The 12664-nt window shown below is 42.8% G+C and overlaps 1 protein-coding gene across 1 annotated transcript in view; it reads right to left on the bottom strand.

Moving 5' to 3' along the window:
• Positions 1-12664, bottom strand: part of sema6bb (sema domain, transmembrane domain (TM), and cytoplasmic domain, (semaphorin) 6Bb) — a 155343-nt gene that overhangs the window by 52091 nt on the left and 90588 nt on the right. The window contains 1 exon segment of the mRNA XM_046300982.1: positions 1829-1927. Coding sequence (XP_046156938.1) covers positions 1829-1927 — 99 coding nt within the window.

Raw genomic sequence — 12664 nt, 5'->3', positions numbered from 1 at the left:
CCACACATGCCTTGTTGATGAGGGCATTGTCATCCTATGGGGGCATAGCCATGGTAGCCAAAATAATTGCCAAAATAATGGCCTGCCCAAAATAGTTATACATGACCCTAAGCATGATGGGATGTTAATTGCTTAATTAAGTCAGGAGGCACACCTGTGTGGAAACACCTGCTTTCAATATACTTTCTATCCCTCATTTACTCAAGTGTTTCCATTATTTTGGTAGTTACCTGTACATGCCCACAGAGTATGGCAATTAGCATATATTATAAAATATTCACAATATTATTATTCACCCTCTGCAATTATGCAAATGGCACAAATACACACAAACACAATCTTTTGAAACGCATGCAGCTAAACAACCACAGGCGAAATCGTCACACAGACACACCATCACCGATTGAAAATGAATTAAATAAATGAAATACGGCGGTTGTCATTAAAACTAGCTATAAATAAACCCTAGGTTCGCTAACTAGTCCCAGGAGAAGCCCTGAGCACGTCAGCCCAGCGCAGGTTGCACTGCTTAGTGTCATTAACAGCCAGAGATAATGGGCCAGGTATAGAGGAGGGAGTCAGTGTGCTGGTATGTTGGAGACGTGACAGACTGAACATATCACTTATTTGAAAGCCTTTGATGTTGAAACTGGACCCCGATCCACCTCCTCTTTTCTCCCTCCCCGTTCCTCCCTCAGATATTCTGGAGGAACGTTGAGAAACCGACTGAGCAAATGATTCATATTTATGCACACTTTTTTTGTTGTTGTCTGATTGGCAGAGCAAGGATGTGGTTGTGATATGGAACAGGTAAATGGGGTACGCCTGATCCTCTTTCAGGACAGAGTGGGTCAGGTGGTGAGCAGCTCAGGTACATGAGCAGTACAACCACTTAGCGTTTTCCTTCCAACTGGCCTGGCTGGGTTTCACCAGAGGGGAAGAAACTAACCATCCAGATACATCATAAGCACAGCCTCCTCCTCAGTTCAGCCTCCTCCTCAGTTCAGCCTCCCCTTCAGTTCTGGCTCACACTCTCCCAGCCCTCGTCTCTGTACTCTGATCATCTTGTTAGGTTATAAATGAACCTTATAAAATTTCACAGACCCTTAATAAAGCTCAAACCATGTTTATTCCCTGATTGGGTCATACAGCTGCATAAGACAAAAAACACAATCACACAAGCACTGACATTTAACCCTACCTCCTATGCTGAGTCTCCTCCTACACATCTGAACAGCCAATGCATCTCTGTTGCTAGACAGAGCCTTAGTGATATCTGTTCTTCCTCACGTCATCTGACCTGACTTCTGCTCACTCCTCCCCAACTCACGGCTGGCATGTTGACTCGTACCAGACTGTGTCTCTTTTCGTCCCACATATCCGGACAGAATGTAAACATTATACAGTCCCCCTTCTCCCTCAGTGACATGAATAAGTATATTTCATATTTTCAGAACCCAGCAATCTGCAAGCTCCCCATACAAGTGTAAGCATTGTACAACAGCAACCGATATCTGAGGACAGCGGACCTTTGTTGCCTTGCTTAAGGGCCTCTGTCTCTCTCTGCCTTAGGCATCGAACAAATGAGGCAAATAAGATGTAAATGTACAAGTAAGCAATATGCCTAATGGTGTTTGTGATTGAGCTCTAGGTTCCAGGAAAAATCATAGTCCATTTATCAATGACGCACCAATCATTAAACTCTGATGCATGACTGAACTGCTGACAGGTAGAGAGAGATGTGCTCAGCTTCCCGAAGCAGTAATGACTGCTGTTTGAGTAAGAGAGATGGTGTATGTGTGTGTGCGTGCGTTCTATAGGGACTCACGGTATAGTTGGCACACAGCGGATTGAAGGCATTGGTCCCACATACAAACAGACCTCCTTGTCGACTCAGCAAAACCTTCATGAAGTTCCGACACTCGTCCTGATAGGAGACAGAGAGGGAGAAGTAAGGGGGGTAGAAATCAGTATGGATCGTCTGTGACTTATTATCCTACTGCTCGGTGAAATTAGGCTTCTTAATGCATTATGGGAGGAATTATCACATCATTAACACTGTCAATCACCTCATTATTCAGGCCTATGGAAGCTCCCTGTCTGCATGCCTTCCGCATAAAAGACTTTCCATTGGCTCACACCAGCTATTGATTGACAGATGGTAATCCCAGCCAACCTTGAGTTTTCAACCAGCACTCGTTTAACTGCAGTAGTACGACCCTTATTACCATGTCATGTTAATAAGCAGCATGCCAATCCCTAGCAGATCCAACATGTCATTGATAGTTGAACAGGGACCATGTATATTAATCCTGTCACCTGTGTGAGTGTGAGTGCAGTGAGGACTATCCCTATACATGTAAATCCCAAATGTGTAGAGTGAGGCGTGGTGAGAATTCCTCACACTGCGGTGGTACAAGACAGTGAGACGAATGACATACGAGGAGCCACTGCTTAATGATAAATCATGTCTCTGTGTGTGTGTGTGCGTATATCTGTGTCTCTCTGTCTGTGTGTGTGTTTGTGTGTGTGTCACTCCACAGATTCAGTGTTCGTGTCAGTATGATTTGCATGTTTTTTTTTCAGTGGAACTGCAGTCTGAGCAGAAAGCTTAAAGCCAGATGTAACACACTGCACGCTTAATGACAAACGAGACGCAGTGCCAAAATCAATAAATACTTATAAGAGCACATAAGCCTAACTAACACACAAAGTGTGGTCTTTTGGCATGGCCCTGCAGCGTAAATTGAAATATAGGATGTCTGCAGTATAAACAACAGGGATTTATACTGTTTGGAAGCCTCTCATCTCTTACATCATTGTGATCCATGGTGTATCACTTTATTTGCTTGACTTTTTATTATTTTTTATTTTATTGTCATAATCTGCCTTCATTTCCAGAATTTATTTGGCTCCTATATTAACCATACAGCATGGAGTCTACAGTACTGTATATAGTGCCACATTCAGCTCTCCTTCCCCCTGTTTCCCTCCTCCTCTCTCCCCTCTCACCCCTCCCTCTCCCTGGGCACACTCCAGACAAAGCGCCACCTGTGCTGGCTGGCAGTTCTTTCACTTGACCCAGACCCAGATGATCGCAGCTCCACTTCTCACTGTTTGTGTTACACCACTGCATTATTAATACAGAGCAGCCCGGATGAATTATGCAGTGTGCCGCACATATGAACACAAACACATTGGTGTTTGTGGTATTGTGAGTGTGTGTGTGTGTGTGTGTGTGTGTGTGTGTGTGTGTGTGTGTGTGTGTGTGTGTGTGTGTGTGTGTGTGTGTGTGTGTGTGTGTGTGTGTGTGTGTGTGTGTGTGTGTGTGTGTGTGTGTGTGTGTGTGTGTGTGTGTGTGTGTGTGTGTGTGTGTGTGTGTGTGTGTGTGTGTGTGCATGTGCTTCCACAGGGTTCAAAAGAGCACATAGGCTCTGAGCTTTGAGTCAGATGTGTGTGTGGGACTGAACACACTGAGGGTTCGTTCCCATACAGATGTTGACCTGAACAAGTGCATTCATCTCCCTGCTGATTTCCAGCCTGTAACCCATCCCTCAGTCTTTATCTTCAGTCAGACCCAGGTCTTGCTTAGAGGAACAACAACCCTCTGTTACCACAACACATCTGCTCACAACCCACCGCAGTCAGAGAGCATTACTACTGAAGACTCCATCCAACAACCCACCACAGTCAGAGAGCATTACTACTGAAGACTCCATCCAACAACCCACCACAGTCAGAGAGCATTACTACTGAAGACTCCCTCCAACAACACACCACAGTCAGAGAGCATTACTACTGAGTCAGAGCATTACTACTGAAGACTCTCTCCAACAACCCACCACAGTCAGAGAGCATTACTACTGAAGACTCCCTCCAACAACCCACCACAGTCAGAGAGCATTACTACTGAAGACTCCCTCCAACAACCCACCACAGTCAGAGAGCATTACTACTGAAGACTCCCTCCAACAACCCACCACAGTCAGAGAGCATTACTACTGAAGACTCCCTCCAACAACCCACCACAGTCAGAGAGCATTACTACTGAAGACTCCATCCAACAACCCACCACAGTCAGAGAGCATTACTACTGAAGACTCCCTCCAACAACCCACCACAGTCAGAGAGCATTACTACTGAAGACTCCCTCCAACAACCCACCACAGTCAGAGAGCATTACTACTGAAGAGTCCATCCAACAACCCACCACAGTCAGAGAGCATTACTACTGAAGACTCCCTCCAACAACCCACCACAGTCAGAGAGCATTACATTACTCCCACCTAGTGCATCTGGTTTCCACTGATCTAATCCTCCTGATGTTGAACTGGTTGCACAATCGCACACGTCCCCAGTGTGGCTCCTCTTTGTTTCATAAACCTACAGTATACTATTAACTAAGCATAGAGACTTAAGAAACACTAAATGAAACGGACTTGCTTGGACCATGATGTTGTCACTAAACTGAGGATGAGCTAATTACCATAGCCAAGTTTAGAAATGCTCGAACAACACTGGGCAGATATACATTTTTAAAGCTAGTTTCCTGCAATTCTACACATTGTTGTCATGGCTTATGCCGCGTTCTTATGCTATCAGCGACATTAAAACCAAATTTTAATTTTGGATTTTTTGGGGGTATTTTAGATTCTTCCTGACCATCTAGTTTTTTTTTTTTTTTTTTGGGGGGGGGGATTTTAGATTCTTCCTGACCATCTAGTTTTTATTTTGGTGACTGTTAGTTCTCAAAAATATATACTTAAATTATATTTTCTACATACTTTATCAATGTTTTACCATCCCCCAAAATATTTAAAATAAATATATGTACAGTACCAGTCAAAAGTTTGGACAATAAAGAAAAACCGTTGAATGAGTAGGCGTGTCCAAACTTTTGTCTGGTACTGTATATTTTTTTAATCATATTTTGAGACCGCCGCAGCTAAATGAATATAGGGGAAACATCATACCATCACAGCTTCTCACTAAAGCCTCAAAGGTTTCCCTAGCATGCTCGAATGGGCCCATCACTGCTTGGACCTGCCAAGAGCTCAGAGAGAGACAGAACTCTTTCCACGCTCCAGCAGGCTACTTTCTTTTCTCCTCCCCTCTGTTCTCCTCTCCTCTCACTTCCCTCTCCTTAGGTGATCCACGCTTGACTCTGATCATCAGAAGCAGATCTGTCATTTCAAGGCAACATTCTGACTTAGACTTTGATGTAAGGCAGAGTGACTGGGGCACGAGAGGGTGGGGGGCGGAGGGCGAATACGGAGGACAAATTAACAGCAGTGCTAAATTAGCACAAATTTGTCCGTAAAAAGGCGCTTCCTGCCCACGTCCTCTCTTACTCAGCATGTTAGTACTAAGCCTCTCCCAAGCTCCTCTTGTATCTCACAGAGGCTGTTTGATGCTAATCCTGTGTGAATGCACTACAGGCCAGCATCAACATCTCCCCTGAAGAGGAGGAGGAAAGGGAGGAGGGGAGGAGTGAGATTCAGAGACCATCTAAGGCAGCTATGTGGCAGTAATGGTTAGGACACCTGACGGCTGACCCAGAGTTGCAGGGTCAGCTCCCTGTCGTGGTCTCTCCTTGACCAAAACACTTAACTCAAATTACTGCAGTATGTGGCCTGCTAAGGAAATGAGAAGCATGTTCAGCTGGAGAGTTGGTGTATTTAGGGCATCTGCAGAAACACAATACAACAAACATACAATAAGATGTGAAACCATATCATGGTGAGACTGGTCTTGTCTTGTTCAGTGGACTGAAATGCAGACCCCCTCTGAGAGTTGGTATTAACAACATATTGATCAAACAATCTTACTAAGTGCTGCACATAAGAATGCAAAACTGCTCTTTAAAAAGCCTACATGGCGTTCCCTTTGTTTGCATCCTGGCTGACCATGCCCTTGAGCCAGCTCTCGCTCTCTCTCTCTCTCTCTCTCTCTCTCATGTGATATATATTGAATTGACCGTCCTTTCTGATCAATCAACCCGGAAACATTTCATTACATAACCAATTACTCTGGTGGCGAATGTATCACATTGGACAAAACCATCCCGGGAGCAGGACAGGACATTTGCAGGAGGTGAAGTGGATGAGTGGAGGTTTGGGGTGGAGGGTGTGAGTGGCAGGAGGATTAGGAGAGCAGAGGGTGAGTGGGTGACAGGGGCCTAGAGGCTTGAAGGAGTGTGTGCAGGGCTGGATTAATGCAGGGGTTTACCGGGGATGAAGCCCCTGGGCCCAGACCTGTGGGGCACCCAAGAGGAAGCAAAACAAATATACATATACACACACATCTACTGTATATAGTTTTTTTTTACTGCAACCGCCAACCACAGGAGGACTCAGGTGTAGACAACCTGCTGCTGCCTGCTGTCACTCTGCTAATCATCAGATGGGGAGAGGAGAGGGGGTGGTGCCCTCATTGTGATTGGTTAGTTGGGTGTCAGGGGCTGAACCCAATCCCATAAGGTGCCCAAGTGGCAAAATATTGCGCCTTGGAATAGATTCTACAAGTGGACCTAAACCGTACCAGGAAAATACACCCCACAACATACAGTAACATATACTTTGTATCGCTTGTTGACTCAAGTGTTTCATTTATTTTGGCAGTTACCGGTTTGCCAGTTGATAAGGCCACAGTTTGGGCAGCATGGTTGTCAAATATACAGCTTGTTGCGTTGTGTCTTAACCTGGGAATTTGACAGTTAAACTCATGGGTACACGAGCAAAGGATGCCAGTCCTGACTTGAATGGGAACTGGTTGGTTGCGTACAGTTGGGAAAGCAACTGCTGAAAAGAGAAGGCTAATCTCTCCGTAGAACCAATATACTTTTTTTTCCTTAACAACTCTTAGCTAACATAGGCACTGATTTTCAAGTGAGATAGGCACCTCTGCCATCACCGTGACAAGCCTAAGGCGTCATCATTAGGTGAGTCAGTGTGCCATTGGAAATTGTACAGTACCAGTCAAAAAAAGGGGGTTTCTTTATTTTTGACTATTTTCTACAAAATCAGCCAACAAGTGCTCAGCATATGTGGGAACTCCTTCAAGACTGTTGGAAAAGCATTCCAGGTGGAGCTGGTTGAGAGAATGCCAAGAGTGTGCAAAGCTGTCATCAAAGCAAAAGGGTGGCTACTTTGAAGAATCTCAAACATTAAAGTATTTGTTTAACACATTTCTGGTAACTACATGATTCCATATGTGTTAATTCATAGTTTTGATGTCTTCACTATTATTTTACAATGTAGAAAATAGTAAAAAATAAATAAAAACCCTGGAAGGAGTAGGTGTGTCTAAACTTTTGACTGGTACTGTGTTAAATATCCTACTATAGCCTATGCTATATATACTGTATATATATTTCCTCCTAATATTGTACAATCAGTGCGTCACTTCATTAGCCTGGGCTATTGTTGGTATGAATTCAAGACCAGATTGGTCTCAGTTTTTCAGTCAGTCAGAGCGGTCACTCATTTTGGTGGTATTAAAAAAGATTCAGCTCATGTTTTTGTGTCATGTAAATGACGTTTTTAAAAGGGGGCTATAACAAAAAAAAACAAAGCACTGGGGCCTATGATTTTTTAATCCAGCCCTGAGTGTGTGTATGTATAGTGGGGTCTGAAATTATTGACAACCTTGATAAAGATGACTGTATAAGAAATTACTGTAGAAAATACTGTAAGATAAATTATTCAAATACTGAGCTATATTGTATGCCACCCCAAAATGGGAAATTATATTATTTTATACTGATAGAATTGCTCAGAGAAATCGATTTTGTTTTACAAGTAATATTTTTCTTTAAAAGGGGAAACATTATTGACACCACCGTTTTCAATATGTTTCAATACCTCACCTATGAGATGGCCATTCCCAAATGTTGATTTTGTGGCCATCTAACCACTTTTGGGGGGATTTTGATGTGGTTATTGTTTTGGGGGCGGCAGGGTAGCTTAGTGGTTAGAGAGTTGGACTAGTAACCGGAAGGTTGCAAGTTCAAACCCCCGAGCTAACAAGGCACAAATCTGTTGTTCTGCCCCTGAACAGGCAGTTAACCCACTGTTCCTAGGCTGTCATTGAAAATAAGAATTTGTTCTTAACTGACTTGCCTAGTTAAATAAAGTTAAAATAAAAATAAATTGTCTTGCTGGAAGATTCACTTGCACTCACAGCCTCCAGGCAGAGGCAACCAGGTTTTTGGCTAAAATATACTGGTACTGGGTTAAGTTCATGATGCAGTTGAACGTAACAAGGGCCCCAGGACCAGTGGACCATCATAAATCCAGCACCCTATTTTACAGTAGGTATGCGTGGGGTTATTTTCTGCTCATGCCTTCTCATTTGGACACCAAACCCACCACTGGTATGCATGGCCAAAGAGCTCTATTTTCAACAAAGCACCGGTTCCAATCCAGTGCCAATGTTGTTTAGCAAACATTAACATTTGTTGGGTGACATGAAAATAAAGCTCTGGTGGGTTTGGTGTCGAAATGAGAATGCATGAGTAGAAAATAACCCCCCAAAACAAAGATGTCTTCATACCCCAGATGTCATGTATTGTCATATATTGTCATGTCTTGTCCCTGTGCGTTCTCTTCTATTCGTTTCCCCCTGCTGGTCTTTTTAGGTTTCTTTCCCTCTCTCTATCCCTCTCTCTCTCTCTATCGTTCTGTTCCTGCTCCCAGCTGTTCCTCATTCTCCTAACTACCTCGTTTACTCTTTCACACCTGTCCCCTATTTTGCCCTCTGATTAAGTCCCTATTTCTCTCTCTGTTTCTGCTTCTGTCCTTGTCGGATCCTTGTTTGCTGTGCTGTGTTCTTGTTCCGTCCTGTCATGTTTTGCCTTCATCAGATGCTGCGTGTGAGCAGGTGTCTCTGTCAGCTACGGCCTGCGCCTCCCAAGGGACCTGTTTATCCTGTTATTCCCCTCTACAAACTGATTTCTGTTATCCCCGTTTGACATTTCCTGTTAAGGATTCAGGATTTGTTATTTTCTGTTTGGACTTGAATAAACTCAGTTTCTGTTAAGCCGCTTTTGGGTCCTCACTCACCTGCATAACACCAGAGTTAATACTTGATGGTAGCACCTTTGGCAGCCATTACAGCTGTGAATGAATTCACATTAGTGACGGGAATGTCATGAACCGAAAGACATGCTTGCGTTGCAGCTCACAAGTACTGTAAATGTCACAGTAGCCACTAGCCAGGAGGCTAAGCATTGAAAACGATTCTACTAACTAATGTTAAGAAAGCAACTCTTAATTTATCTACCATATAGACTCGTAATTATTGCAACAAAACCATACTACAATCTTGAATAATGCAACAATTCACAAGAATGTGCAGACAATTCTTTTTTCGTCTGTAGCTCCAAGACAAAAGCACAGTTACTGCTAGCTAAAGCTAACAACACATCTTCATCAAGTAACATTATCCTATCAAAAACTAACAATTAACCCTCTTATACAAATATAAAAGTGCAGTAGGCCTACCTCATTTTTATAAATATCATGCAAATCATTAGGCTACATGTGGCAAAATCAAATTGCCACTGAAAACGTGGCTAGCCTATAATTCACCGGGGAGTTGAGACGTTGAGCTGTTATATGCGGAAGCCCATTCCCCCCTCCCAAAAATAAAATACATATACACAGTAGATACATATAAATCATACATATAGGTTATGTTTCTTCATTTGTAGCATTGTGTGGCTCCATGCTGCAGAGTTCAGCACAGCAGGGCCACCGGCAAACGTGTGGCGAGTTGGCATTTTCCCCAGCCCTTTTGATTTGGTTTAATAAAAAATATTGGCACAAAAGCGTTGGGAAGATGGACAAAGTACTTTTGTTTAAACGTTTAAAAAAACAAAACAACATATGACCTGATTAGAACACATCTGGTCCCACCATAGCCCATATAAACCGTTTTTTACAGCTGATTTATTACTATGTCACCCCCAGAGTTTTACCTGGTTAGGAAATCAACTCCCCCACACACCACTCTGGGACCTGTGGTGGCACCTCTAAAATCACCACACAATGTTAGAAATGAAAAAATAAATACTTTTATTTGTATAATCTACTATCTCAAAATGTTCACGTAGTGTGACTTGCATATCTCAAAATGTTGACTTACATATGTCAACATTTTGAGATAGTATCGACATTTAAAAAATGTAGGCGGGAATGGCCTTCCATAGTTTTCTGTAGCTCAGCTCAGCCAGCAAGTGGCAGCTACAGCGACAATTTCAAAATGCAATTTCAGCTAAAACCTAAGATATAAGAAAAATGTCTGTACATTTCAGCTGTTTCAAAAACATTGCTCTGCTATTACCATTTATACAGTAGGAGTGTTGCGCTCAATGAGACAATTCTGTTCACACTGCCCTGCTGGGAGGGGCCAACATTGAACGAGACGTGATCATTTCGCAAGTTTACACAGCAGTACTGTCTCTCAAGAGTCGATGCCTCTCGAGAACCTCACGAAAATGTCCCTTTGCTATCGTCAATGTGAAAACGGGCAACATACTGTATATATCCATTGTTTTTGTCAAAACCGCTCAAGCTCAGAAAATTAGGTTTTGAGTCATTGATCCCACAGCTATATTCAAACCTTCAGGACTGAGACTGGACCACTCAGGAATACTTAACACCTCTTGGAAAGCCATTCTGTTGTGTCTTTATCATTAAAATGTGTGTAATTGTCTCACTGAAAAATAAAACTCTATCCCAGGGTTCGATTTTTAGAAGACATAGGCAGGTTATCCTCTAATGTTTTACCTGGGTTTGCTCCTTTCATATTTATTTTGATCCTGAGAAACTCCCTAGTCCCTGTTGGTGAGACGCATACCAATAACATAATGCTGCCACTACAATACAGAGGGTTTATTTTCCCCTCTTTGTCTTACAGTATTACTTAAAATACTTGTTGCAAACAGAATGTATGATTTGGAGAGAATTTTAATTTATGTTTTACACAGGCTTCCTTCTTTTCATTTTGTCATACAGGCCAGTGATACGGAGTGAATGCAATGTTGTTGATTCTCTGTATTTTCAGGTATAGCATCATGTTATGGGCATGCTTGTCACCGGCAGGGACTGGGGAGTTTGTCATGATTCAAATCAATATGAAAGGAGCACGGCCCAGGTAAAAAGTTAGTGTAGTGTTGTTCTGAAAACCTAACCCTGGGATAGTGGGACAATTACACACATTTAAATGCCAAAAACACACCAGCGGCTTTCCTGAATATTCCAGTCTCCATCTGACTTAAATCTGTTTATCAATACTTTTTTTAACCTTTATTTAACTAGGCAAGTCAGTTAAGAACAAATTCTTATTTTCAATGACATGCCTAGGAACAGTGGGTTAACTGCCTTGTTCAGGGGCAGAACGAGAGATTTGTACCTTGTCAGCTCGGGGATTTGAACTTGCAACCTTTCAGTTACTAGTCCAAGCTCTAACAACTAGGCTACCTGCCAAAGTCGGTTCCTCTCCTTGTTCGGGCGGTGTTCAGTGGTCGACATCACCGGTCTTCTAGCCATCGCCGATCCATTTTTCATTTATTTTGTCTTGTTTTCCCACACACCTGGTTTTCATTCCCTCATTAGTGTTGTGTATTTAACCCTCCCTGTTTCCCCCATGTCTTTGTGTGGTATTGTTTCTTGTAAGTGGTTGTGCACATTGTTGGCTTGTGCGCGACGTGCTTTGTACCCATTGTCTATTATTCTGGATGCCGGTGGTTATATATATGTATATTAAACTGCTCCGGTTATTACACAGTTCTGCTCTCCTGCATCTGACTTCGCTGCCACCCCTTACACTGCTTGAAATCCAGAGACAAGATTTGAGTATTAGTGTCCATCAATGACTCCCAACCAAATTTACTGAGGTTGAGCAATTTTTACATAAATAATGGATATATGTTGCCCTAAGAGCTTTGGAAGGTTGGTAGAATCTTATTTAAAAAGATTCACAGGTGCTAATAGCTTTTAAAGGTGCTTCCACCAAGTGTTAACTCAGGGTGTGAAGACATACGCAATCAACACATCTTCAATTAAAATATATATATAATATATAGGTTGTGTAGATTGGTAGGAAAAACATCCAATGTAATCCCTTTTAAGGTGTATTTTTAAGGTGTCAAAATGTGAAGATTGTGTGTTGACTTTAGCTCAGTTCATTTTATACAGTAATTTCTGCTCATCTTTATCAAGGGTGTCAATAATTTTGGACCTCACTGTACAGTACATGTGTGCGTGTATGTGTGTGTGAAGGCCAGGCCACAGAGAACAGGATGAGGGGCTCACTGCATTACCACAGTCACTAGGGCCAGGATGGCCTTTTATCCTTCTCAGTCAGGCCTGTGGCCCCCCTTAGGGGCATGCAGGTGGGACTGACTCCCCCTCTCTCCCCCATACCCGTCTTTGTTTCCTCCACCTCCCTCTCCCTATTCTCCATTGTGCCTTTGTCTCGAGGTGTCTCACACAGATTTGATGTCAGGTATTATTTTCAGTGTTAAATCAGTCATCTTTTTCTGCCTGGTGGGGCTCAACCTGGACTGCCTTCACTCCCCTCACTTTCCCACACAGACACCTTTCAATAATTCTCTGGTCGGTTGGTGTGTGAGCTGGGATAATGTGTTTGAAGTCAGACA

Source organism: Oncorhynchus gorbuscha, linkage group LG15 (assembly GCF_021184085.1).
Source record: "Oncorhynchus gorbuscha isolate QuinsamMale2020 ecotype Even-year linkage group LG15, OgorEven_v1.0, whole genome shotgun sequence".
Lineage (NCBI taxonomy): Eukaryota > Metazoa > Chordata > Actinopteri > Salmoniformes > Salmonidae > Oncorhynchus > Oncorhynchus gorbuscha.
This window is presented reverse-complemented; position numbering and strand designations above follow the sequence as displayed.